At 41.4% G+C, this 24,111-nt stretch overlaps 1 protein-coding gene and 1 non-coding gene across 6 annotated transcripts in view; both read left to right on the forward strand.

The window, feature by feature from the left end:
- LOC135498636 (potassium voltage-gated channel subfamily H member 7-like) overlaps window positions 1-19,606 on the forward strand; it is a 158,347-nt gene extending 138,741 nt beyond the window's left edge. For 3 of the 5 annotated variants that reach the window (XM_064789006.1, XM_064789011.1, XM_064789009.1), the window contains 8 exons: window positions 4,113-4,212; window positions 5,295-5,447; window positions 5,910-6,112; window positions 7,373-7,384; window positions 14,518-14,641; window positions 15,401-15,631; window positions 16,693-17,059; window positions 17,568-19,606. In XM_064789006.1, the coding sequence (XP_064645076.1) occupies window positions 4,113-4,212; window positions 5,295-5,447; window positions 5,910-6,112; window positions 7,373-7,384; window positions 14,518-14,641; window positions 15,401-15,631; window positions 16,693-17,059; window positions 17,568-17,817 (1,440 nt within the window). In that variant the 3' untranslated portion in view covers window positions 17,818-19,606. The remainder of the gene's footprint in view (window positions 1-4,112; window positions 4,213-5,294; window positions 5,448-5,909; window positions 6,113-7,372; window positions 7,385-14,517; window positions 14,642-15,400; window positions 15,632-16,692; window positions 17,060-17,567) is intronic. The other 2 variants (XM_064789008.1, XM_064789007.1) reach the window with 2 other exon arrangements.
- Window positions 19,607-20,293: 687 nt separating this feature from the next.
- On the forward strand, window positions 20,294-20,483 carry LOC135499260 (U2 spliceosomal RNA). Its single transcript, XR_010449277.1, has one exon. It is a non-coding gene; the product is annotated as a U2 spliceosomal RNA (small nuclear RNA).
- Window positions 20,484-24,111: the final 3,628 nt, after the last annotated feature.

Raw genomic sequence — 24,111 nt, forward strand, 5'->3', positions numbered from 1 at the left:
TAGAGTCAGAGAGAGAAATATTCATAACAATTATGTGTATTTCCAACACTCAGACATGTGCCAGATTGAATCTAACTGCCCTAGTTAGAAAGCCTGAATCCATTACGAAACCGCATGTTTGTCCGACATTGTCTGTAATTCAGCGATGGGGAAATAGAGGGCAGCAGCTGCAGTGACCTCATTATCGCGGAATGCTATTTACCAGATGCCCCACTGATCAGTTCGGTTTTGAAGACTGCGCTTCGAAAGCTACATTTGGAGAAAGGATTGTAGCAATATCGGCGGGAGACTTTCAATTCGACTCAACCCGAGAGAAGCAAATGTCTTTCTACACAGCGCAACAAGAAAGTGTTAATCTGGCCGTCGATAAACAACCGAACATCGACTATCAATTACCTCTCTCATTTGCCTCTTAATTCCCTGTGATTTGCCGATAATTTGTCCTCAGCGCCTGTGACGCGCCGTCACCATGGCAACGCCTGTTGGTTGACCTATCGGTAAATCTAAAATCAGAAGAAACGGATACCAGTGTGTGCTGATTCCAAGGAAGCTGCTTTGAGTAGCTGTGTATCGATACACGTCGCGATACTAAAAATGTACTGGCGTCAAAGCATGTATTGTATTACATGTACAAGATGCAGCCAACACATGGCCAACAACACGTGGGTCAAACCGAGCTCCGTTTCACAATATCTCAAACGGCAACACAGATGAAACTGTTCGCCGACAGTTCACCAGCCGAAGCCACGATGATGTCCGTGTTTATATCAATTCTGTCCTTCATCAACGCCAACCAACAATGTGCCGAACTCAAGAGATACCATTAAAATCAGATGGATCCACAGATTACGCACTGCAGCTCCTTTGGGACTCAACGCACTTGATCGGTGTGATGTACACATACATTGCCACGTCAACTCTTGCAAATGGCCAGCGGGCCAACTGCAAGTGATCACGCGCACCATGCAATTTAGACTTGCAATTTAGACCATGCAATTTAGACCATGCAACTTGCAATTTAGACCATGCAATTTATTTTGACTTGTCCTTTCTTCTCTAATCTATCGACTGTGTATAATCCATTTTCAAATTCAAGATGAGAAAAGAAGATTGCGGAGTAAGCGTTTGTTTACAACATCAACGGTCATGGTTTTGAAATTCTCTCAAGTTTTCATACTTTGCCCCCTGGTGACTCAACCAGGAACTGCCTTCAAAATGGCCGCGGTTTCAGTTCAAATTCTGCCAAGATCTTGCCTGCTGCCTTTTTGTTATTAATCAAATTATTTATTTACTTCTTCTGTTCGAGATTGAAATAATATGTTTGATTTCGCGACCTTGACTTCTGGAGAGGGTGTAAGAAATTTACATGTTTACTAGTTGCGCAGAGTTCTCTTAAAGGGGTACGAGTGGCAGGAGTTAAGAGGTCCAATTTGTGATATTTATGTGGCTTTTATTTGCAATAACAAGGTACTAGGTCTGTTTGACCTAGTCATGATAATACACAGTGTAGAAGTGAGAATATTCAAGGTACCGAATGATGTACTCTGAGATAACAACGACACCTATTGGGTACTTTCTGTAACTTGATATGACCCACCAGATTCCTGCCTATAGTTTCCCTTTAAGAAGACCACCTTCATTTTTGCGTTGAAATGGAGACCTCGTGACGCTGCTTTCTCTCAGATGGGTTCAGCTTCAGGGCAGGTAAAAATAAAAACTCGTTTTTTGTACCCGCCTCCCCAATTCAGGCCGCTGTGTGATACTGAGAACCAACTAAAACATAAATATAAAATATAAAAAGTCCCCCCTGATTCGCAGAACATTTAGGTAGGCACTGATCGAAAAATCGACTATTAGATAATCCCCCTTTTGGCGACCATTTTGGAGTGGAATTGAGAACCATCTTAGATATAACATAAAGATGAAAACATGCCCCCCCTCCGATTTTAGGAAAAAAGGCTCTGACTAATAAACGCTTTTCTAAATTTTTACCTGCTCTCATAATTATTTCTCCAGCAGTCGTCTCTTTCCTATTCATTTTAACATTTCATTTTGTCTGTCCTTTCCTTATTTTATGACGCCACACGACTTTTCAGCGAGGTCCACAAACCGCTCGTGTTTACCAATTTTCGGTGAGTTCTAGACTGGCAAACTAGGTGGCAGCACTATTTAAACACCATTGCATATGATAAAATAGTTTTAACCCTTCGTGACTTTTTCTCTTGCTTACTGTTAGAACCGAGTAACGTTTATACTGTAGATTTTGACTAAATTTTAGGCTTTGATGACGTATTTTCAAGGTAGACGTCGGTGTAAAATCATTGAAGAATGCTGAAGTGCACTTCTAATAATTCCATATAGATGGCGCAGTGAGTCGCCCTTTGCCTTTTCAATGACGCCAACAGCTGGTGACATCATGGCGTCTTTTGTAAATTTCTCGGACGACAAACTTTGCCGCATATAGGTGAATCGATTGACTAAACATCCTCATTGAGATAACAAACTGCGTTTCAAATCTCTTGCTAAAAATCGTGAATGTTTGCATCATGATATTGCAAATATTTCATTGAAGCATTTGCAAAAACAGAACGTCGAACCAAATCCGACAATGCTTTCTGAATAAACAAGTGTTTATTGAAGAATATAATTCTAGTGTTATCAATCGTTATCAGCGTTATCAGTCATCAGCGTTAGTGTGTAACGTCGTTTAACTTTTAGTATGTTAAACAAATCAAGCTGAACGTATTGCATAGACTGTTATATAGTAAGACAATGGCGTTCTAACACATGTTTAGAGTGCACAATTCATTGTTAAGATTCTTCATATATTCGATGTTTCGTGTTGAACTCTACAGGACCGCGTTGGCGTGAGAGCAACAATCATATTGATGATTGTTGTTCGTAGGCCAGGCGGGATTGATATAAACCTCACCCCGAATGGTCTTGAAAACATGTAGAGACGGAATATATGAAGATGACATCTTTCTATGTGCCATACCTAGCTGAGTAGTTAGAGCTCGGGAGTGTTTGGGACTGGTTCCACGACAGCGGGAAGCCGCTTTCGGAACGCTATGTATAAACACGGAAAAATTCGTAAAGGTTATGACTTTTACGAGGTTTTCCGCTTTTGTCCGTTGTAACAGTAGTTGTCATTGTTTATTTAGTTATTACTAATCTTTCGATAATCTTCCAGGACTAACAGTGTGTGATTTTCAGCCAAGATTGAAATCCCGTCAGCATGTGATATAATTGGTGGTAATTGGTTACACGCCACGCCACCGAGCGTGAGAAACAGTAACCAATAGTTTCATACCTGTCCAAGAGATGTCACCACTACTGATCTATTTTTAGGTTAGGAAGGATATCCCGGAAAATGTACAGACAGAAATATGTGTTCATCTATACAAAAGTATACTAACGAGTAGCTTTTTTACTGTAAAGGGCGTGTCTCCAGGTATGATGACGTCATTTCATTTGCATACCTTGCCTCGTTCCGAATGTTTCATTTGCATACATCAATACACTCTCAAAAGAAAACATTATTTTAAATCTCTGACACAATTTGTGTTTTGTTGAACAGTGTGGTATTTGAATTGTTTCGATCAAAACTCGCTTTGTTTTCTTCTGTGTTGACCTTCTACAATTTGGTTCGTTTCATGGGTTGGTTACAAATCTCCACACTAGGTGTCGCGACGCAATAAGTGTTTGTTTTCTGTAGCCATCTAGCGAGTAGATTTTGAACCAATCTATGATGCGCCTCAGCCGGACTTATTGACCCAATCAAACTGCTTCCGTCGATAAGAAATAAACGTCAGGTCGTAGCAAATCGTTATTATTTCTTAAACAATGATAAATGTAGTCGACATAGTTGTTTTATTTACAGAGTTTGGTGAATGTTCATCGTCTCAGCTTCTTAACTTATTTTCTCAGCAAAGTTTTATCTTCCATATTTATCTACATACACACATGCATTATTTCGACACCAGCTGAGCCTTGCCTCTCAATCTTCCCACAGGGGCGCCACTGTCTTCCTAATTCCCTCACCCGCCACCAGGGCTGCCACTGTCGCTAGTGTTAAGTTATAGTTCAGCATGCTTTTTATTCTTTTGTAGGTTTTAAAGAACTTCCCAGATTGTCTTCAAGCAGACATTTGTCTACATTTGAATCGGAACTTATTAAACAATTGTTGTGCTTTCAAAGGTGCAAGTCCAGGTGAGTGCGAGCGCCATCTAGCGTTAAACCATTGAACTAAACCTGGCTGCGCCCCCTTGTGCATTATGGGGAAATTAGTCCTGGTTTCACTCTTCCATTTCTGGTTCCTCTACATCTCACCAGGTTTTGGTGGACTTTCCATTTTAAAACTTTTTTTTCTTGAGTGAAAAAACTCTTCTTTATGAATTGGCAAAAAGGAAAACCATTTGTAACTTTTTTGTCCCCAACGTCTGACCTAATCATTCACGCACATCACAGCCTCCCCGAATAGTTTAAGATCACGTCGCTAGGGCGACACCCAAGCGACGGAAACTGATCACTACGATAAAATCATCTGCTTTGTTCATTTTGAATTGAATGCATTTCTGCCAGATTGATTTTGTTTGTTTCTAAGCAATGCACTGTTCCGCTAAATGCTTGTCAATGTACGAATGTTGTTGTGTCATTTTGCATCTTGACCTAAAGAACTATAATTGCACCATCACAATTCCACATGAAAGGACAGTATGTATGCTTAGAGCGCAAAGACATACAGTCATGTAGAATTGCGTTGCTGTCGAGAGAAGATAGACAGTGTCGCCATCTTACATTGAAACTTTGAATCAATAAATGTATACACATGTACTCATGTTTACAATTGTGTAAATAAATCCAACATCGCTGTTGTCTAGACTGATATATAAGCACGATAGCTACCAAGTTTCTGCGGAATTGTTTGCGTTATAACTGGTTATGACACTGCATATTTTGATTATCTGAGCAACTAGAAAATACATTGAACACGAATGGTGTATGCCTTTAAGCGTCAACTCATGTTTACAATTGTGTAAATAAATCCAACAACGCTGTTGTGTCGACTGATATATAAGTACGATAGCTACCAAGTTTCAGCGGAATTGTTTGTGTTAAAATTGGTTATGACACTGTATATGTTGATTATCTGAGCCACTAGAAAATGCATTGAACACGAATGGTGTATGCCTTTAAGCGTCAACGCAAATTGGATATTCTAAATGACTGTATAAATTGATCAGCAAGATCACATGCGGAATGAGAACTAAGTGAATACGTTAATGCTGCAGGGTGCCTGAGAATCCTTTCACTGAAGTTCAAGTCAACACACGCGCCGCCTGGCGACACTTTAGTACACCCAGGGGATGTGTTGGACGCCATCTACTTCATCGCGAGGGGTTCTATCGAAATACTCAAGGAGGATATCGTCATGGCCATATTAGGTAAGATCATTTACATAATCATATCGCATATTTGTACAGTACCCCCAGGTATATGGCACGGCTTAACCCGCCGGCCATGAGGGAATTCCTTTATGGCCCAGTGGTTGGCGCGTTGGTACCAGAGTGGACGTTAAGCAACGTTGAGCAACCTTTGGATCGGTGACCGGCGCGTACAATGCATCGAGCACTTTTGCCAAATATTCATGGGGCTTTCACTCATTTCCCAGCTTTTGATCGGAAGCAACGTTTCGTCTCAAAACAGGGTGGGTCTGAAGTCAAGTGATACCCGTTCCCCGTGGCCAGGCCGCGAGCGCTAAAGCTATGGTTATTCTGTAAGATTTGCTTGAAGTAACATCAGTCGGCGCGAGTTCCTAAATCGAGATATCTTGTAGGTCATAATCGTAGGGTGTTGTACAGGTATTTCTTCCGTCTATTTTCATTTGTCTTTTGAAATTCTTCCAGGAAAGGACGACATCTTCGGCGAAAATATAAAAGATATTTACGAGGGCGGGATCCCTGGAAAATCCAATTATTGTGTCCGTGCACTTTCGTACAGTGACTTGCATAAAATAGAGATTGAAGACCTGACGGAAGTGCTCGACATGTACCCAGAATTCGCTGAAGGCTTCCTGGATAAGTTTCACGTGACCTTTAACCTGCGAGCGGTAAGTAGAAAATGTGAACTCGTTCGGAACAACGTGTGTTCCGATTCTATATTATTAGCTTTGCCTGATAAATAACTTTCCCGTGAAAGGTGGCGGACTCTGTTTCCCCAAGAGGGGGTTCTTTTTGCTTGTAATATAACCGGCAATGAGGGAACACACTACAGATTTAACAGGAATTCAACAACTCTTTATTTCTGTACAAACATGACAAAAGGTAGAAATTACCGCCACATATTTCAACTTCACACGATGATCTCCATTAGCAGCATATTTTTCCGAGTCGTTGACATGACGTAATTTTTGGGGTCTGCTAGGAAGTTCGGATCTGTGACCACTTTTACAATTTGTATTTCTGGCCTAGGATTGCGTTGGTCTGCCGCAGTTTAGACGCAGTAGCACTCTTTCTGTCAAAACACACCATCTTTAATTTGTACCATGTGAATAGACGGTTTGCGAAAACAATAGCCGGCCATTTTGAAAAGCCCCTTTCACAGGCAACGTAATTCACCATGACATAAAAGTCATTTTTTAAATCGAATGATCAGCAAAATCATTCAAAATATCATGAACTTTGGAAGACATGGACAACTTCAAGTAAATAGCTCGGATATGTTCGTCTTCCGTTACTTTTTTCCCATGGTAAACTGACGTTGCCTGTGAAAAGCGCTTTTCAAAATGGCCGAACTCATCTTCGGAAACCATCTGTTAATAGGGAGTTCCCGCATTGCTTACGATTACGATTATGATTACGATTTCAAAGCCGTAATCGTAATACTCTCAAAACCGGCATGAACCAGAAATTTTGTTTCCGCATTCACACCAACGACTTGGTGTACTGTAGTGTAGGCCCTATACTCTGCTCTCATGCTCTGGGTGCACTTTTCTCGGCGCTAAAACATGATCAAAATCGCCGTTGATCACATTAAATGCAGTTCCTATGTTTGACAGATATGTTCTAAAGTATTCTTAAATGAATATTTCACCTTGAATGTGATATGTAGCGTGGAAAATAGGCTTTTCGCTAATCCATGTAATCGTTTTTCGACTTACGAAGATCAGCCGGAATCCTCGTAAGAACGAGACGAAAGTACCATCGACGATTTCGCCGGGGATGACGTAGCCCCAAAAATCGATGACGTCAAACACAAATCGTAATCGTAATCGTAAGCGATGCGGAAACTCGCTAATGTCAATGCATCCCCGCCCTAGTTACTGTGTCCCTCGTCTTGTTCTAATTCATTCTCCCCTCTCTCCTGAAAGACCCACGCAGCGGTAAGAATACACTGCTTCTTAGAATGCTCCATAGGTGGCGTGATCAATGTTACTGTTCCCCTCTCCTCGTTTTCGCGCCATTTTTTTCAGCTGGGATGTGTGTGTATAAAGTGTTGCATTGTATAATACTGCCCACTAACATTTTACCTGGCCGTATTCAACTTCGACTGGAGTGCTCAAATTCGGAGTTTGGAACTCTCTTGTCAACAACATCAGTGAACTTAACCTCATGATTCTGATAGAGTACTCACCCGTCCAGGAAAGTCTAATCTCGGCCCCAGTGATTATTTCGTAATCAAAGCATTGGCATCCTTTGATGTTACTTCCACTTCCTGCCAACTGCACTTGTGGGTAATTTGGAATTACCAAATACCCACAGGGGCCGAGCGTAGTTTAAAAGCCGTTATACTCAATGAATCAGATAATTATCCTGGTGTACATGGTTTATTTTTTTATTTTCTTATTCCCGCCCATTAAAAGTGTCCATGAAAAGTCTATAGGATTGCTAGGATGATATGAAATAAACCCGAAAGCGAACAGTGTTGTCCTATTCGACATCTTCTTCGGCCCATTTAGAGAGAACCATGTTGCATGACTTGTCAAATTGTAAACAAACGTCCGCGTCATCCAACTTTTTCATGAACATCAGAAATTGAAAAAAACAACAAAGCATATTTCCTGAACGTCATTGGTTAAGGAAATGTTCAGTATTTTTTCTCATAGCCATGTAACATACTACATGTACATGTAAATCATGTTGTGAATGACGAACTTTTCCCCTTTTCGTTGGAAAAAAATACAGTAGAACCTCTCTATTAGGTTCCACTAAACTTGGTTTTTCTGAAGTACTGAGTTTTCATAATCGCATGGGAAAAATACGATCTTTCCTCAATACGAAGTTTTACAAACACAATGAAAAAGTACGATTTTAACGTACTTGTACGAAATTCTCAAAAGGAAAACTGTGAATTTGTCTACGTAATGCGAAATTTTCGCATTCGTTTTTTACGACAGTCTTCCTAATCTACGGAATATTTCTGTTCTTATCAAATTTGGTGAAATTTCTTTTCTATGTACAAATCATTTGATTGTGAAATTTTTGGTGTTTTTTTTTTCAATTTCCCTTGTTCATTGTTGGTGTACGTTTTTAATGTTGTACCGTCCCGAGTGTGGAATGAAACTGATGTTCATAAATGTTAACAAAAGAAAATAAAAACCAGTCTTTTTAGTCGTTCTGTGTATACACATGGATGTTCCGTGTTCAAGATTGAACTGCATTATTAGAGGGTTTGCGCAACATTCACCATTTCGCCAGCTGTGTCTGGCTCATGCCGTGACGTCATTTGACGTTTGCTCAAGTGAAAATCAGCGCCGCCTGTAGGTATGCCGATGCATTATTGACGAAGGTTTTGATGATCCTCCGTTTGCAAAAAAACAAGGATATTTTAATAAATGGGTGCAAACTCGGTCTCTCTTTTGACTATTTTGACCGAGGAACGCACCTCGTGCTTTCTCTTCCAGCGAATTTTAAATTGAGGAAACTTTTAAAATAGCATTTAGACCTTAAAATCTAAAAATAAAGGGAACTAGTAAGGGCCTATTTTTAACAAGGCGATTTAAAACCGTCACGATATTTCTGTACTCCCTGTATATGATAGTAACTAGGGGATCTCTCGTAGGCCCAACACACCCGACAAGGTGTAAAGGAGAAGATATATCTAGAACGTTTCGATATCATGCCAACAAACTTCTTCAGAACACCGCTAGCATTTTATCTCTATTTGTAGCCGGACGAATACCCAGGTTTCCTCGTGGTAAAGTATGCCAAATAATACGGAATGATTAGGACGCATTGGTTGGTCATTTTTCTCCCAAGACGCATTTGACAAAATTTAAAATGTAAACAAAACCTCGAAGAGTACCTAAAACCTATCACAAAGGTATTCATTGGAAAGCTTCCACTGAGTGCTTTGAAATGAATACCGACACGTGACATGGTTTCAATAATATTTAGATTTTCAGACATTTTCTATCTTGAGCCTAATCGCCAGTGGCGGTGAAACGGTTATAATGATACACTGTGGTCTCCGTAATGTTGCTAAGCTCTCATCCAGGCACGCTGCCATCAGCTGAAGAGGACACTAAATCGACAGGTGACGTGTGTCGGATACGTCAGGCTATAGTTTTCGTTGCTGGGACATAAACATCGGATTCCATCACGGCCGCAGATTACACCCTCCATCACCATGTACATCATTGATATCAGATGAAATTGTAAGCTATACCACAGCTGAAAAATCATTGCAGTTCTCAATAATGTCCTGGCAACGAGGATGGCCGTACGTGTCTGACACACACAACCTGGTTCCTATTAGCTCCAAATCATGCATAATATAATATCATCGGCCTGAAGACGGTACAAAACCTTAATGGCCTCCAAACGACCAAGTCCTAAATTTGACGCTACAACTTTGTTCCTTTTACAATCGCCCTTGGAGAGTCAGCAGCGTGAACCCAAATCGCACCATGTGAAGCCAGGAGCCCAAACGATTGTGATACCCACAAATTTCCTTTTCAACCCCAATGCGTCCAAAGAATACTTTTTTCTGCACTTTTGGATCAAGAGGTTATGCTTGAGTCAACTTTTAATTTTTACTTGACAGTGAACACTTCACAATGGTCAAGTTACAGTTTATTTTCTGTACATTATGATGCAGAACTAGAAAAATCATGGAATATTTTTCAATGGCTTTTATTGAAGTTACTTACAGTACTATTTTCGCTAGGTATTTGTCAACGAAACCGTTATAAGTACGGTAGAACCTCTCTATTAAGGACACCCTTGGGACTGACAAGTGCTGTCCTTAATACTAGAGAGGTGTCCTGATTAGAGAGGTCAAATTGAATGGAAGCACCCAATTTGGGACCAAAACTAATGTCCTTAATAGAGAGGGTGTCCTTAATAGAGAGGTGTCCGCTAATATTATGAACAACTTGAAATTCTGAGCTGAAATTTGCAAGATATATTTTTGTCACTGACAGGAAGTTTTTAACAAAATGTTGTTGAGATTCAATCAATTTGAAATAATATTTTGAAGTACATGTATTTAAAAAATGACCCTGAAACCACTATGGATATTCCAGCTGGCAGAGGGAAAATTACAAGTAATTTCAAATTGATTGAATCTCAACAAAATTTTGTTTACAACTTCCTGACAGTAACACAAATATATCCTGCAAATTTCAGCTCAAAATCCCAAGTTGTTCATGATATTTTGATGTATTTCCAAACCTGAAGACCCTAGAGTCACTATGGATATTCCAGCTGGAAGAGGGAAAATTACAAGTAATTTCAAATTGATTGAATCTCAACAAAAATTTTTGTACAATTTCCTGACAGTAACACAAATATATCCTGCAAATTTCAGCTCAAAATCCCAAGTTGTTCATGATATTTTGATGTATTTCCAAACCTGAAGACCCTAGAGTCACTATGGATATTCCAGCTGGAAGAGGGAAAATTACAAGTAATTTCAAATTGATTGAATCTCAACAAAAATTTTTGTACAATTTCCTAACAGTAACACAAATATATCCTGCAAATTTCAGCTCAAAATCCCAAGTTGTTCATGATATTTTGATGTACTTCCAAACCTGAAGACCCCAGAGTCACTATGGATATTCCAGCTGGAAGAGGGAAAATTACAAGTAATTTCAAATTGATTGAATCTCAACAAAATTTTTTTCCCCACTTCCTGACAGTAACACAAATATATCCTGCAAATTTCAGCTCAAAATCCCAAGTTGTTCATGATATTTTGATGTATTTCCAAACCTGAAGACCCTTGCGTCACTATGGATATTCCAGCTGGCAGAGGGAAAATTACAAGTAATTTCAAATTGATTGAATCTCAACAAAATTTTGTTTACAACTTTCTGACAGTAAGACAAATATATCCTGAAAATTTCAGCTCAAAATCCCAAGTTGTTCATGATATTTTGATGTACTTCCAAACCTGAAGACCCCCGAGTCACTATGGATATTCCAGCTGGAAGAGGGAAAATTACAAGTAATTTCAAATTGATTGAATCTCAACGAAATTTTTTTCCCCACTTCCTGACAGTAAGACAAATATATCCTGAAAATTTCAGCTCAAAATCCCAAGTTGTTCATGATATTTTGATGTATTTCCAAACCTGAAGACACAAGAGTCACTATGGATATTCCAGCTGGCAGAGGGAAAATTTCAAGTAATTTCAAATTGATTGAATCTCAACAAAATTTTGTGTACAACACAAATATATCCTGCAAATTTTGTAAGTTGTACACAAAATTTCATTGAGATTCAATCAATTTGAAATTACTTGTAATTTTCCCTCTGCCAGCTGGAATATCCATAGTGGCTTCAGGGTCTTTTTTTAAATACATCAAAATATCATGAAGGACTTGGGATTTTGAGCTGAAATTTGCAGGATATATTTGTGTTACTGTCAGGAAGTTGTACACAAAATTTCATTGAGATTCAATCAATTTGAAATTACTTGTAATTTTCCCTCTGCCAGCTGGAATATCCCTAGTGGCTTTAGGGTCTTCAGGTTTGGAAATACATCAAAATATCATGAACAACCTATGATTTTAAGCTGAAATTTGCAGGATATATTTGTGTTACTGTCAGGAAGTTGTAAACAAAATTTTGATGAGATTCAATCGATTTGAAATTACTTGTAATTTCCCCTCTGCCAGCTGGAATATCCATAGTAACTCTGGGGTCTTCAGGTTTGGAAAGACATCAAAATATCATGAAGGACTTGGGATTTTGAGCTGAAATTTGCAGGACATATTTGTGTCACTGTCAGGAAGTCGTACACAAAATTTTTTTGATATTCAATCAATTTGAAATTACTTGTAATTTTCCCTCTGCCAGCTGGAGGAATATCCATAGTGGCTTCAGGGTCATTTCTTAAATACTTCAAAATATAATGAACAACTTGAAATTCTGAGCTGAAATTTGCAAGGTATATTTGTGTTACTGTCAGGAAGTTGTAAGCAAAATTTCATTGAGATTCAATCAATTTGAAATTTCTTGTAATTTTCCCACTGCCAGCTGGAATATCCATAGTGGCTCTTGGGTCTTCAGGTTTGGAAATACCTGTATTCTCATTAATGCACTGCTGACGGTAAGTTACTTTCAAGTGAACTGAATAACACTCGAATCCCGGTGCAGCAATTTTGAGTGTTTCACTTTCTCAGTGTTTCTCCTCATAGTTAGGGGGATCATCGAAACACAGACCGACACGTTCGTCTTAGTGTTCCCCTCTGATAAAGTCATGCTATCTAGCCGTCTATTGTAAGAGAACACTGAAATATGATGAACAACTAACAACGTTACATCCGGTCACATTGAAACTTCCATGTGAGAATTCCGCGTTTTTCTGTATTCCGGGAAAACACCTTTCCGTGATTTTGCGACTTCTGCATTCATACATGTACACATTATTATCTCTCTTTCAGCATGAAATGTCAACTTTTAATTGCGTGAATGTTTTTTTCCCAAACAAAATTACAACTAGGGATGGGCATGAAAAATGTTAAAACGCACATTTCAATACAAACGCAACTGTTTTACTATCAATGGTTGTAACATCGTTTTTCTTCTTCTCACTGACCTTGACCTCTGACCTTTCACAACGGAAACATGCACTGCGCCTGTGCAACTCTTCCTCCCTGTATATCTTTCTCTTTTCATCTTCCGCTTTGCATTGCTATCCTTCAGTTTATCCCTCAACCTCTCACCCCTAATATCTCAACATGGACTCATCCATACACATCTTTCCTATCAACTAATCAAACTCGTATCTCACTATTTTCTGACTAATTGATCAAAATATCAACTATTTGAACTCGTTTCTCACTATTTCTGACTAATTGATCAAAATATCAATTATTTGAACTCGTTTCTCACTATTTTCTGACTAATTGATCAAAATATCAATTATTTGAACTCGTTTCTCACTATTTTTTCTAACTAATTGATATAAGGACATAAACAGTTTACTAAAATACATTTTATGAATATCTAAGATGTATCTAAGAAGTAGTAAGTTTGTGTCCGAAAAACATTTAGAGCGTTTAGAAAATTTACAAAACAAATTTTTAAAGTAGCGACATTTTTAACTCTATTACTTATAGGTATGTACGTTATCGTATTACGAGTATATCGCTACGCCATTTTGTATTATATCTATTAACAGCACGACTCATCAAAATGTGATGTCAGCGTCATCGCACTTTATGATGACGTCATTATTTTACGTGTGAGAATGCAACTAACCTTCATTGGATGTTGTCAATAACGCTACAATCACTCACATTTCGTTTTATTCTTCCTATCTCTTATTTGGTAGACATCGTCGTTCTACCAATGATCTGATTGGTTGAACGTCTGTGACGTCACTCTCTCGATTGAGGAATCTCCGGGTTTGTCCGTTTCGATTATACTGCAGTGAATATAATGTATTGGGGGTCGTAATGCATGCTGGGACCTGTGTTTTAAGACTGGAGGTGTTGTTTGTCCTGAATATGGAAACACCACGCCACTTTCCTCGAGCAGCAATTTGAAGCATCCTGACAGGTATTGACCAATCAGAAGAGAGCTATCATGCTTGTTCGGCACAGACAGCACGGCCATGATCACATAAGGAGGTTCTGATTGGTCAAAAATTTGTCACCTGACATGAAGTCCTACATGATTTCTGCTTGAGGAAAGTGGCGAATGGCACAGCCGAATCGGGGAAATCGACAAATTGTCGCCCGAACTGCCTACAACTCGCTGTTTGGGGATAATTGCTTAACTGCATACTACATCCTTTTCCTCGCCGCACAGATATCTGCTTGTGAACCTCACAGATAATCTATCTTTTTTGGCCAAAAATGGTTGGCCTACTTGAAAATGTTGGTCCAGAGTCCAGATGCTCATTATGCGAAAGTGCCCACATCATTTGTCTCTTTAGGCCAGTTTTCCTAAATCCTTATCATTACAACCGTTTATTGAAAGTAGGGGCCTACTCTGGTCAACAAAGGCCAAATTGCCACCAAAATGCAACTTGTCCTAACTTTACCCATTCACTTCCAGGGTGATTTTATACAGCGGACGACCACTTCTAAACTCGATGACGAGACCTTGCGTTTTATTCGCCAAAAACGGCCTCGGCTGCAGTGCAAGGGTCGAGGACAAATAACTCAGGAAGCGCTACCTCGTAAGTACGATTCTAGTCCGGATGGTGGCGCACTATGACGTTTCAGAAACGTATATCTAGCATATGAAATATCATAAAGTAGTGTCAACACGTCGCCATATGCATAAAAAAAAACATTACGTTGTTTCACTGAGAAGGTCAGTCGCCACTGCCGTTAATACGGCACAAGAAAAAGCTCGCCATCTTCTCAAACTATGAAAGACACAGGACAGGGTTGTTTGAAAACCGGAACATGGTGTCAACATCAAAGCCACCGCTCGTTTCCGCGCGTTGGGACAGAGCTATCTCGGGTCAGGCGTTGACCTGAGCCAATTCCGCACAACTGGTCCCGGTCATGGTCCCTGTTGAAAGGTGCAATGTGTAGTCGATCAGAGGTGTACATGTAGCTCATCAGAGGTGGCGCGGCTCATTCTGTCCATCGGAAGTGTTATCCACCGTCAAGCCGTATATGCCTACGCCTTTCATGCTTCTTTAATCATCGAAGGAAGATTTAGGGAACAGCGAGGTGCCCGGTCGAGAAGTAGAAAATGTCCCCTTGAAAAATGTGTCCCGTTCTATTTTCATCCGGATTATGGTACGTGGTACTTTACGGGGCAATGCTGTCAATAGCTAAGAGACTACTGGGCTTCATAGAATGCTTTGTTCTCCGGACGTTCTATCCTCGGACACTTATGACTTCTACACAGTATCAGAGGCCCGCTTCTGTTGTTTTATTAGGCTTTCAGTAAGTCAATTTAAAGATCGTGGAACTATTTTCAGGAGACCCACATCGAGGCGGCCTACAACGCGGAGGGAGCAAAGGGGGAATGCGCCGGAAGACAGCAATTCGGGCCCGCAGTTCTAGCGTAGAGCGGCCGCCGCTACCGGAGGTTGAAGGAGAGCCTTCCCGACGCCCTGGTGGGATTCTTGAGATCTCGCCAGACAAGGCCTCGCGAGAAATGTTAAAAGCGACTCCGCGGCACCGGAGGAGTTCGCTTTCTTCCTTGACGGGTAGGTTTTACTAACTAACAAATACATGTACATTAATTATTTGCATCTCAGGAGGAAATGACGGACCTAGTTACAGTTTGCTGCAGGCCATGAAGAGCACTGGCAAGCTACTGTCTCGACTTATTTTGTCAAAAAGCTGCTATAATTCACGATTTGTGCGACCAAAATTCACTAAAGAATGGGCGACAGAAATCACATTACGGTCACGTAGGAAAAACCAGATAGCGGTAATTGCTTTCGAGTTGCGACTGTGTTCCGCATTTGGAAGCTAAAGTTCCAAGTTCTTACTATTAACACGGAAAACCAGGCGATGTGGAATTTAAGGAATCTTGAAAACAAGAAATCATAAGAAATGCCAAAGATTTGGTCTTCAGATCTTTTTTCTAGCCCTAACTCCAGTACCATTCCCTCAGTGGCCGCGACCTCGCCAACCCGACCGAAGATTTGGGTGTACGGTTGCGACTTTTAGCATGGAGACTATATTCGATAACTGTGGTTGTAAAGATTACGAAATAGTAAAAAGTGTGTTGATGGAACGCAGGTTTTGATAGTAGACTTGATGGTGGGTGATATGAATAAAGAGTGGTAAATGCTTTTATCTAAAACTCCATGTACATTTACACTTGGCCTTTCTGTACAAAATTGAAGTAAAAGCATTTACTAGCCTTTATTCATATCACACATTGTAATTTTCTAGCATTTTGAAGTCAATTCCTTCGGATTTCTTGTTTTCAAAATTCCTTAAGAATCGATATGACCGGGAAACTAACTTAAAGTATTCGTCTCAATTCATTTAGTGTACCATTGTAGCGTACTCAAAACACCCCTTCTGGCAAACCACGCTTTGCCCCAGCGGTTATTTAGTTATTTAACTTACCTGCCAGCACGTTTGGTAGGAGGCATGTACGATAAGGGATGCCAACCTCACCCGGAGAATATTTGTAAACCAAATAACCGCTGGAAACCCTAGTGGATTCGGCCTTCAAGTGTCCTCCCTTTACACTCCCCCATTTTTTACCCGTCATTAGCCCCCACCCCTCTCTCCCTCCCTCTATCGGCAGGCGCCCTATCTACAGTCAATAATGTTATCAACACAGTCTCAAGGCGAGATCGTCGGCACAGCAGTCACTCACAGATCCAACGACCCAAACCCGGCCATCCTCTTCCTGGACGTACTACGCATGTGCAGACGCATGCGCCGCCATCATTCTCAGCAGCCACTCAAGCTCAAGTCAGTACGCATGCGCACTCTGGTCTTTCGCCCATAGCCTCGATATCCAGTTCGACGTCCTACATCCCCAAGTCCAGTTCGAGTACAGGGCCACTCTCGCAGCATTCTCCCATAGATTACGAGATTTCCCACCATCCAGAGAAGGCCGGGATCACCAGCCTGACGGACATTGACGACAGACTCGAGGCCATAAACGAGTGAGATGAAATGTTAAAGAAGGTGGACAATTGGCATGAGCTCGGTGGTACAGTTGGTGGTCCCAAAATGACAAGTAGGCCGAATATGCAGTCACAGAACTTGCTCTGGATTAAGCGCTTTTAGTAGTCCTTGTACAAGCCTGAATAGTGTATATGCTGAGAGATTCTAGACAGAACTATCGGCCATTGGTGAAACTAAAGATGACCAACCGAGCTCTTGCCTAAAGATCCCGATTTTTCCTTCAAATTACAATGATGTCATAATATAACTCACAATGCTCTAAGCATTTTCCCATTTTTACAGCGTACCTTGTCGTTAACTCCATAAAACTCATACAAAGCCCAGCCGACTTTTAACTTATTTTCACTCCAATAGAAGTCAGTTATAATTCTATGAGGAAAGGTACTGGCTGCGTTTTTCTAACATGACTGTGGAGTCACTTATTTCGTGATACTGCTAAATCCACGTCCAGTATTTTTGTCATCATGTCCGAATTTCTCCTTTCAGTCGTATGCAAAACTTCGAGCACAATCTATGCACAACAGTCGACGCCATCTTGGAAATTCTCGGCCATAAACCTCGTGTGCCGCGACCACAGACACTGATGCCCACGTCACAACATAAACAGTTCGCCTCCCCGTCGCCGTCGCGTTCGCCGCAGCCACGCCAGCGGCCGGAGAGGTCGCCGAAACCGAAAGGACCGAGATTGATTAAGTCACAGAGCGAACTCGAACGACTTTTAAGCCAGAACATGTGATGTTAGTCTCGTTCAGATTTGAATGCGTTGTTCGAGTTTGATACGGAGTTGACTCGGGTTGTGCAAGTCGATTACGTCACGGGGTTATCGCTTTTCGTCTTGAACGCGGTACTCCTCACGGCCGCAGAATTTTAAGGTAGATCACTGGAGCAAAACTGGGACTAAAACACAGGCTCAAAAATTGTTGTGTTATACGTTTCGAACATCCCGATCAATGCATCACTAAGAAGCATACCTGGGGACGCGAATGGAAGTGAGGTTGCGTGACGTTTCCGACTTGTTCCACCTGGCGCTGACTCATTTTCCGTGGGGTTATGAAACAGTTGAAAATGACTGCAATTTTGGGGTTTGTTGGAGGGAGAACCACACGGAATACAGTAGTTTGGAGACCTCTCAATTAAGCACAGCATATCTCGGTCCCAGTGTCTCCTAATTACATGAATTACCGCGGTCGAATTCAATTGAAATGACCAATCTTGGACTTTTAGAATGAAGATATTCTGGTCTCGAATCATTCCAAGCTGTCACAGCGGTACATTTTATTCAGAAACTTGCATAGGCGGGGATCCTAAGTCAGGCCAAGAGATGCAATGTTCGCGTAATTTCACCCATCATCCCGCGAGTGCGAGAATACGGCCTTGTGCGAGATTTCATACATATTTCATACTCGACATCGTACGCCGTTGGTCTAGCTCTTCCGAGTGTGTAAAGTTTATATTGTTTCAATGATATATGGAAGAATCATAGAAGTGTCATCCAAAGTTGATTAGATGCAGTATTGATCTCCCTATAGCTGCAGATCCGCTATGAGCAGCATTGTTTACCGAATCAGACATTCTATTAATGAACCCCATTCAGTTGATTTTGCTACACCATGCAGTGTTTAAACCAGGGTAAATCTTTTTGAAACTTTCCTTATGGGTGTTGATAAGGATGGATGGGGTGAGTTGGCAGTTGGACTCTGCTGGTTTGCTATTTCTGATGTTGCCGTGACAGTTACTAGAGTGGTATGCAATCCTTTCAATATAATGGCAGGACGCAATGAGAAGCTCGGTAGTGGCGGCCATTTTGAAATACTCTAAACTAATCCTCATACTTTCAGTTCCGGGGGATTTGCGAAATCTCTCTAATAGTTTGCAGAACCTGAAACGGTGACCTTGACCTGTCTACTCTTCATCCGGCCATCGAGTGAAAAGAACGGGTACTAATCTATATCATTCTTTCACAGCGAATCGATGTACTCGACAGTACGTTAAAGGGGGACTATAGGTAGGAGCAGAGGGGCTAATTTAGTCATCTTCAGGTGACTAATATACACAGTAAGGGCCCTGGGTCATGTCAGATTCAACACTAAATATATTCCTCGTACAAGCATAAATCATTTCGATATTCTGTTAGAGGTGAGAGACCCCTTTTGGCGACTTCGTGTAACTTTATCTTACCTGCCTAGCCGCTGCCTATATTGTCCCTTTAATGGTTTACGCTCAGCAAATTGGGAAATGATGCCCAATTGCCTATAAATAGTTCCAGATGAATGGGCTACATACCGCTGTTAGCTCTGGTCCTTTCGTACACATACATGTTGGTTTATTTCTAAGTTAACTGCAACAGGAAATTTGGCAGGTAACTATGGATGTGGAACATCCCAACAATAATAACGGTACATCTTGTATAAAAACGGTACATCTTGTAAAGTTTATACTGTCAATATTGTTTAATCTTTGTACATATCGATGTACATATGTTCAGGAGGGCAAGTGACGTCAGATTAAAGAATACTTGTTGTTCATTTCTTGTCTGAGTTGTATTTCCATGGAGGATCACGTGATTTCGGTCAGAAGACGTTCGCACCAAGGCCCCAAGTGTGTGCTCAAGTACTGCGCTGAGGTTCTGTGCTCAAGTACTGCACTAAAGTACCACGGAATGTCCTGGTTCTAAGGAGGAGGAAGCTGCGTCACTCAATACAGCATTTCTTGACGGACAGTACAGTAGAGACCACCAGCCCACATGGGGTTAATATCGCCATAAAAGTTAAATACTCTCCCAAACGATGAAAATTCCCCCAAAAAAATATTCCCAGGGTCTGAGCCAAACGGACTGCAAGGGTTAATAACCAACCTTGTAGCCAGTATCAAAATATTTAAATTGTACGTGTCATGTATCAAGAAACTTTAACTTTTTCCTAGGAACAAGGTGGAGGCACTGTCTCGGTCAACCTTATTAAGCAAAATGTCTTCATGTAACAGGAATATCTCATTTGAAATATTGATATATGATCAAAATTAAAAACTGACTGCATTATGAATATCTTGGTTATAGTGGAAGATGATTCCAACTAGGAGTTTTGAATTGTATGATACTTTGGGGAAGATTAAGCTGCAAGAAGATCATTGGACGATGGTAACACAAACCACGCGAGTGATTCACTTAAGTTTGTATAAATATTAAGAAAGTTTATTTCAAGACATGTTCCATTTTAGTTTCTCGGCCTATTGGCTAAGATCAAAGTGTAGTATCTGTTCTTATCTGTTTACTCCAAGTTTACTCCAAGTCAGGTCGGGGAGCAGCACGTGCCATATTCGTTTATTTATTTCGTTGATTTCGTTGATTTCGTTTAGCACTATGTGACGTTTTACAGCACCGATTCCGTTTTAGTTGGACCTTTTGTGAACAATTCGTTTTATTCAGTTGGCTGGAGCCTTTGTGTGGACCGAGTTTTAAGCCTTTGTGTTTCTGCACCAATTATTTTAACTTGGCAACGCCTAGGGTGTACATACACTGTACATAAACTGTAAATAACGTTTTAAGTCATGGCGTCGACGTATGCCGGCGCCGTGGCATATCAAGATGGGGCCTATGAGGCAGAAGTTATTGAAGTCATTAATAGAAGCGATAGGTCGGTTGACTATAGAACTAATAAGGACGATGGTGAAATTAAACAGTACAAGATTGTGAAGGCATTGGTAGAAAGGGGAATCCCCATAGAAAGTATAAAAACAGTGATGAAAGTAAGCCAAGGGCACTTTAGTGTGAGATTCGAGAAGGGGGACCCCCAAATGGAGGAAGCCCCTGCAGTGCTAGAAGTAGACGGGGTAGGGTTATGGATGGAAAAGGCCATTGACTTTGAGGTTAAGAGATTCCACACTAGTCGCTATGTAAAAATCCATAACTATCCGGGAGAGTGTGATGTAGAATGGGTGAGGGAAGGGTTGCAAAAATACGGACTGGTGAAGGCAGTAAAGAGGGAGATGTTAAGAGAATACGGGACGGTTGAAAGTGGAACTGTGACGGCTATAATGAATGTGGGGGCAAAGGTCCCCAAGGTGATATACATCAAAGGAAACCGATTCCGAACATGGTACAGGGGACAAGAAGATGAGCTAAGGGGTGAATCCACGTGTTATAGATGTAGGAGAAAGGGGCACTATCGATATGAATGTACAGAACTGTTAGGAGTAGGAGAGGAGCAGAGTGAGAAGGAAGAGAGACGGGTGAAAAGTGTGGTGAGGAGTGTGGAAAAGGAAGGAGAGAGAAGCATGGTGAACAACGAGAAGGAGTCGATTGACGGGAAAGAAGAGAACGTAGCTGGCAGGTCTGAGGAGTTGGGAGTGTGTGTCGAAGATGGCGAGACGGAGAAGGGTGACGGGGAAGGAAATGGAGGCGCGGGAGAAACGAATGTCGTGAAACCGGGAGAATGGAAGAAAGTGGTGAAGAATAGGAGGAGAGGGGAAGAGTCGGTGTGGGATACGCCCACAGAAGTGCAAGATAGGTTGAGAACAGCAAAAGAAGTGTTAGAAGACAGTGACAATGAAGTAAGGGACTTATCGAGACCCCTAAGCATCGATTTAGATTCACCAACGAATGTGGAAAGAATTTTGAAGGGTTTTGCGGGTAGCAGGCCGACTACTCCCGACGGGGATGCAGAGCGGCGTGAGGGCACTGCCAAGAGGGGCAATGATAGGGTAGAAAAAAGCCCAGAAGACCGATCTGTTAAAGATCAAACTACACCGGTGGTCAAAAAGCCCAACTTGGGGGTGCCACCACGCCCGAGGCGTAGCCCGCCAGGGAGGGGTCGGAATGTGCCTGCAAAACCCTTCAAACATTAACTTAATGGATCCTCTCTTTATTTTCATCTGTATATTAATGGCGGTAACTGTGGTCTCAATGAATGTGAACGGGTTATATGAAAAAAGGACGAGTGTTTTAAATAAAATAGTAAGGTTAAAGTGTGATGTGGCATGTATACAGGAAGTGCATGTGGTGCCGGACAATTTGGGACCATGGATTAATCGGAACTACGGACTTCATTTCTATAGCAGTAGCCAGGCCCACGCAGGCGCGGCCATCATTACCAGAACTGCTGTAGAAAGGGAGTTTGTAGTTCCAGGGGGGTTAGAGGGGAGAATATGCCATGTGCGCCTGGGGTCCGGCACGCATGTTCTCTCTGTATACATGCCCACACAGAATCCAATTAAAAACCACGATAAAGCTATAATCTTCTGTCAAAAGCTAAAAGAGTATGTGAGGAAATTTAGGGGGGAACAGTGGATTTTAGGGGGGGACTTTAATTTTGCTTCGGGAAGGAACGATAGAGGGACGGGGACTTTGTTATCAGGGGACATCTTGTATAAAAAGCTTTGGCAGGAGATTATAGATTTATTAAATATTAAAGATGCATTTAGGGATTTAAATCCCACGGTAGATAGTTTCACTTTTTATAGAGGCCAAACTAGGTCCAGAATTGACCGTATTTATACGAATTTAAAGGTAGGTAAGGTAGATCATGTCCCACTGGTCTTTACAGACCATTACGGTGTGTTGGGTGCGGTAGAAAGTACAGGGAAGAAGAAAATGGGAAAGGGATTTTGGAAAATTAATAATAGCCTATTAGGGGAAGAGGGGACAGTAAGGGAGGTAACACAGTTTTGGAAGGGTTGGCAAAAAAGGAAGGGAAATTTTGGGTGTCCAATAGAGTGGTGGGAGAAGGGGAAACAAAAGTTACAGGGGATCTTCAAAAGGAATGGTAAGAGGGTGAACAGGGAGAGAGGGGAAGGTATTTTAGCTTTGGAGAGGGAGTTGGACTTTTTGGGGAAGGAGAGGGACAGAGGGGTGGACATTACAAGGCGGTGGGGGGAAGTAAGAGGGGAATTGAGCAAATTGGAAATGGCAGATTTGGAGGGGGCAAAAGTGAGGGCGGGGGCAAAATTCATAGAGGAGAGGGAAGCACCGACCACTGATTTTTTCAAGGTAGAAGTGAGGACAAAGACAGTTATTGATCAGTTAAAGGATGAAAATGGAAAGGTTTTAGAAGAACAAGATGAAATTTTAAAAGAGGTACAAAGGTTTTACGAGAATTTATATAGGAAAGGTGATACGGTAAAGGTGGCTAGGGACAGGTTCGCATCAAAAATCCATAAGAAACTAACTGGGGAACAACAAAATAAATTGGAGGGTTTGTTATCTACAGGGGAGGTTTTGAGGGAATTAAAAAATATGAAGGCGGGAAAATCACCGGGGATTGATGGGTTAGGAAAAGAGTTTTATTTGTATTACTGGGAGCTATTGGGGGACGATTTGGTAGAGACTATAAATAATGTATTCTTACGGGAAAAACTGGGGGGAACGATGAAAACGGCAGTGATATCTATTTTGTTCAAAAAAGGGGATCCGAGGGATATTAAAAATTATAGACCTGTAAGTTTGCTAACGGTAGATTATAAGATTATCACCAAAGTTTTAAAGTCGAGACTGTCGGGGGTCATGGGCGACCTAGTGCACCCTGATCAGGCATGCGGAGTCCCCAAAAGATCAATCAATGATCAACTGTTCAATATTCAAACCGTCATCGAACATGCGGCGGACTCCGGGGGTGCACTGGTGGCCGTTGACCTCCGAAAAGCCTTCGATTTAGTATCTCATGAATGGCTATTTCAATGTTTAGAGACCATGAGGTTTGGCCGAAATTTTATGAGATGGATGAGGGTGCTGTATGATGCGCCGGAGAGTAGGGTGCTGGTGAATGGATTCCTGTCAGGGACATTCAGGGTGGGCAGATCAGTTAGACAGGGCTGCAGTCTGTCCCCGCTGCTGTTTGTACTCTGCCAGGAGCCGCTCGCCTGCGCCGTGCGCTCCGACGAACGGGTGCGGGGCATTAAGCTGCCTAACGTAAAACAAGAGGTTAAAAACATTGCCTTTGCGGATGATGCCACGCACCCGATTGCAGCACCCTGTATACGAGCTCTATTCTCCATATACAATGATTTCGGCCAAGCCTCGGGGTCTGATATAAATATA

Source organism: Lineus longissimus, chromosome 14 (assembly GCF_910592395.1).
Source record: "Lineus longissimus chromosome 14, tnLinLong1.2, whole genome shotgun sequence".
NCBI classification, from domain to species: domain Eukaryota; kingdom Metazoa; phylum Nemertea; class Pilidiophora; order Heteronemertea; family Lineidae; genus Lineus; species Lineus longissimus.